General features: G+C 48.8%; 1 protein-coding gene across 1 annotated transcript in view; it reads left to right on the top strand.

Moving 5' to 3' along the window:
* The window catches only part of grm5b (glutamate receptor, metabotropic 5b), a 58,263-nt gene that overhangs the window by 50,659 nt on the left and 2,604 nt on the right, over positions 1 to 5,000 (top strand). Inside the window, exon 14 of the mRNA XM_076283099.1 lies at positions 4,463 to 4,851. Coding sequence (XP_076139214.1) covers positions 4,463 to 4,851 — 389 coding nt within the window. The remainder of the gene's footprint in view (positions 1 to 4,462; positions 4,852 to 5,000) is intronic.

The raw sequence follows: 5,000 nt of genomic DNA, 5'->3' as shown, positions 1-5,000 counted from the left end.
TTCACTCACATCCATCTGGGACCTCTTCCATTGAGAGTGATTTCTGCAACCGATTTTATGGTACAGCCAATCAGGACGCAGGGCGGGAGTTTCATAGATGTGACATAGCGTAGAAGCGACTGTGAGACTGTTATTAGCGTCACGGGTTGGCTTCGATGTGAGTGGTTGAAGTAGCACATCAATAGATGACGGACAAGTGGCTTATTCAATCATATGCAAGCATTTTTTGATTAGGCCCAGCCTTCTGAAGCAACACTTCAATGGATCGGTTCCAGATGGATGAGTGGAGCTAGGCGGAACGAAATTCATCTGGCTAGGGTCAGGTTATGAAAATCCTGGACAATCAGGAAAATCCTGGACAGGTGGCAACCCAACTACTACATGATAGCCCAGCTCCTTAACCACTACACTACTACTGCATGCTAGCACAGCTCCTTAACCACTACACCACCTACTGCATGCTAGCCCAACTCCTTAGCCACTAAACTACTGCATGCTAGCCTAACTCCTTAACCTCTACACTACCACCTACTGCATGCTAGCCCAGCTCCTTAGCCACTACACTACTACTGCATGCTAGCCCAGCTCCTTAACCACTACACTACCACCTACTGCATGCTAGCGCAGCTCCTTATCCACTACGCTACTACTGCATGCTAGCCCAGCTCCTTAACCAGTACACTACCACCACTACTGCATGCTAGCCCAGCTCCTTAACCACTACACTACCACCACTACTGCATGCTAGCCCAGCTCCTTAACCACTACACTACACTACTACTGCATGCTAGCCCAGCTCTTTAACCACTACACTACCACCACCTACTGCTCTGCATGCTAGCCCAGCTCTTTAACCTCTACACTACCACCTACTGCATGCTAGCCCAGCTCCTTAGCCACTACACTACTACTGCATGCTAGCCCAGCTCCTTAACCACTACACTACCACCACTACTGCATGCTAGCCCAGCTCCTTAACCACTACACTACCACCACTACTGCATGCTAGCCCAGCTCCTTAACCACTACACTACACTACTACTGCATGCTAGCCCAGCTCTTTAACCACTACACTACACTACTACTGCATGCTAGCCCAGCTCTTTAACCACTACACTACACCACTACTGCATGCTAGCCCAGCTCTTTAACCACTACACTACACTACTACTGCATGCTAGCCCAGCTCTTTAACCACTACACTACCACCACCTACTGCTCTGCATGCTAGCCCAGCTCCTTAACCTCTACACTACCACCTACTGCATGCTAGCCCAGCTCCTTAGCCACTACACTACTACTGCATGCTAGCCCAGCTCCTTAACCACTACACTACCACCACTACTGCATGCTAGCCCAGCTCCTTAACCACTACACTACCACCACTACTGCATGCTAGCCCAGCTCCTTAACCACTACACTACACTACTACTGCATGCTAGCCCAGCTCTTTAACCACTACACTACACTACTACTGCATGCTAGCCCAGCTCTTTAACCACTACACTACACCACTACTGCATGCTAGCCCAGCTCTTTAACCACTACACTACACTACTACTGCATGCTAGCCCAGCTCTTTAACCACTACACTACCACCACCTACTGCTCTGCATGCTAGCCCAGCTCCTTAACCTCTACACTACCACCTACTGCATGCTAGCCCAGCTCCTTAGCCACTACACTACTACTGCATGCTAGCCCAGCTCCTTAACCACTACACTACCACCACTACTGCATGCTAGCCCAGCTCCTTAACCACTACACTACCACCACTACTGCATGCTAGCCCAGCTCCTTAACCACTACACTACACTACTACTGCATGCTAGCCCAGCTCTTTAACCACTACACTACACTACTACTGCATGCTAGCCCAGCTCTTTTTTTACCACTACACTACACCACTACTGCATGCTAGCCCAGCTCTTTAACCACTACACTACACTACTACTGCATGCTAGCCCAGCTCTTTAACCACTACACTACCACCACCTACTGCTCTGCATGCTAGCCCAGCTCCTTAACCACTACACTACCACCATCTACTGCATGCTAGCCCAGCTCCTTAACCACTACGCTACCACCGCCCAAGTGATGGGGGAGAGGGTGAGAAAGAGGGACATTGAGAGAAAGAGAGATCTACTGCGAGAAATGACAGAGAGACAAAGGGGACAGGGGAGAGATAAATGAAAGAGAGAGAGAGAGGGGGAGACCCATTAGTGAACTGCAGTCTGGCGCCTTACCTTTGATTAACCTTTCCTAGTGTGTGTGTGTATGTGTGTGTGTGTGTGTGTGTGTGTGTATGTGAGAGAGATCGATGGTATGTGTGTGTGTTTCAGACTGCTGTAGTGGTCTTAGATAAGATCAGCTTGACAATGTCTCTTACCAGCATAATTAGCCTCTCAGACACAGAGGAGACAGAGGGAAGATAAAGAGAGAGAGAGAGACAGAGAAAGAAGATAAAGAGGAATAGAGGGAGAGAGAGAGAGACAGAGAGAGAGAGAGAGACAGAGAGAGGGAGAAGGAAGAGACAGTAGAAGAGAGGGGGCGCAAGGGAAAGAGAGAGAAAAGGGTGGGGGTTAAGAATCTGTGCAAAACAGAAAAAAGAGAACAAGATAGAGGAAAACAGGAGAAAGAGAAAAGAGAGAGGGAGAGAGAGGAAGAGAAAGAGGGAAAGAGAGGGAGATAGAGAGAAAGAGGGAGAGTGAAAGAGAGGGAGATAGAGAGAAAGAGGGACAGGGAGAGTGAGAGGGGTACTGAGAGGTGGAGTGAAGTGAGAGTGAGTGAAGTGCAGTGTTGGGGAAGTTACTTTTAAAAAGTAGTGTTTGCTCGTTACTCGTTACTTCTCAAAAAAGTAACCCGTTACTTTACTTAGTTACCCTCTATGGAAAGTAACTTTTTACGTTACTCGTTACTTTTACGTTACTTTTACGTTGCTCGACTTTGGGCAGAACCCAATATCTGTTCCTAAATGTGTAGGCCTACATAAAGTTCTACTATGGAGGACATAACAGGTATTTCTTTTGTGCTCTTTATTATAAAAAATGCCACAAACAGAGCACTTGACAAGAAAACATTGGGCTTATAGGCTTCAACAACACCACTAAAGCCCTATGAAACAATATCAAATAACATAGCCTCGCTACATATTGGGCATATAGGTGAACACAAAATATATGAGGGCTTATTTTATAGCCTTATACTCTTTCATTAAACAGGCGCTCCTCCGAAATTTGGTGCAAAGCTAGTGCAAATCGTATCAATAGGCTGGCAGTTGAGTTAACGGCAGTAGACAAAATCGGGACAGTGTAGGCTAGGCTACAACTAACACTCACATTCCTCCCCTTAGTTTCAACGAGTTCGAAGTAATGTGAATAGGCTACCTCCATCCCTCAGAAGTTAGCGTTGGCTGCGTCTCGCTTGCTATGATTGCTCCTCATTGCCACCAGCCTCTGTCACGTACCGTGTGGAGCTTAGCTATGATTGCACTTCATGCTACCAGCCTCTGTCACGTAGGCTGCCGTGTGGAGCTATGATTGCACTTCATGCTACCAGCCTCTGTCACGTAGGCTGCCGTGTGGAGCTCGTGCCTATTGCGCAAGAGCGCAGCTGAGAAAGCAGCGTCGCTGTCAAATCTGTCCCTGGGCAAAGTAACGCCGCGCCGATATGAAAAAGGAACTACATTACGTTACCAAATTTTCAGTAGTAATGCATTACACTACTTTTTACTCGAAAAAGTAGTTGCGTTACTGTAGTGAGTGAAGTGAGTGAAGTGAGAGTGAGTGAAGTGAAGTGAAGTGAAGTGAAGTGAAGTGAAGTGAAGTGAAGTGAAGTGAAGTGAAGTGAGAGTGAGTGAAGTGAAGTGAGAGTGAGTGAAGTGAAGTGAAGTGAAGTGAAGTGAAGTGAAGTGAAGTGAAGTGAAGTGAAGTGAAGTGAAGTGAGTGAAGTGAAGTGAAGTGAAGTGAAGTGAAGTGAGAGTGAGTGAAGTGAAGTGAAGTGAGAGTGAGTGAAGTGAAGTGAAGTGAAGTGAAGTGAGAGTGAAGTGAAGTGTAGTGAAGTGAAGTGAAGTGAAGTGAGAGTGAGTGAAGTGAAGTGAAGTGAGAGTGAGTGAAGTGAAGTGAGAGTGAGAGTGAAGTGAAGTGAGAGTGAGTGAAGTGAAGTGAAGTGAAGTGAAGTGAGAGTGAGTGAAGTGAAGTGAGAGTGAGTGAAGTGAAGTGAGAGTGAGTGAGTGAAGTGAAGTGAAGTGAGTGAAGTGAAGTGAAGTGAAGTGAAGTGAAGTGAGAGAGAGTGAAGTGAAGTGAAGTGAAGTGAGAGTGAGTGAAGTGAGAGTGAGTGAAGTGAAGTGAAGTGAGAGTGAGTGAAGTGAAGTGAGAGTGAGTGAAGTGAGTTCAAATGATTGATTATGGTGCTGGAGAGAAGTGGGTGTGTCCTAACGCTGTTGTTGCCCCTGGTTACGCAGCTCCAACGGGAAGTCGGTGACGTGGGCATCGAATGAGCGCGGCGTCTCCCGTAGCAACCAGCTGTGGCAGCGCCTGTCGTTCCACATCAAGAGGAAGGAGGCCAATCAGACGGCCGTGATCAAGCCCTTCTCCAAGAGTCCCGCCCCCCCTCCACAAGACACCCCCCCCGACAGTACCACTGCCAAGATGCTCTGCCCCGCCCCCGACGACGACGATCGTTACCAGGCGACGTACTGGCGACACACACACACGCCCTCTCCCATCAGCACCGTCTGCATGTCGGTGGGCGGGATCAGCAGTGGGTCAGGGGCTGTGATTGGAGGAGGAGGGTTGATGGCCGGCGTGTCACAGGGGTGTGTGGGTGGGACTGGAGGCCCAATGTGTGACGGCGAGAATGTCAATGTTTCTATTGGTGGATCTGCTGGAGTGGGTGGGGCAGGAGGCGGGGTTGGGGTGGGACCCCTGGGCGGGATCGGCAGCGTTCCTGCGTGTGGATTGGGCAGCTTGTCTGTGGGCGGGTCTCAGGGGGCCGGGCTG

Source organism: Alosa pseudoharengus, unplaced genomic scaffold, assembly GCF_046254945.1.
Source record: "Alosa pseudoharengus isolate Yale_2024_CS ecotype anadromous, Long Island Sound unplaced genomic scaffold, YU_APseudo_1.1 YU_APseudo_1.1_scf_13, whole genome shotgun sequence".
NCBI classification, from domain to species: domain Eukaryota; kingdom Metazoa; phylum Chordata; class Actinopteri; order Clupeiformes; family Clupeidae; genus Alosa; species Alosa pseudoharengus.
Note: the sequence above shows the minus strand (reverse complement) of the source record. Positions and strands in the feature narration are given on the sequence as shown.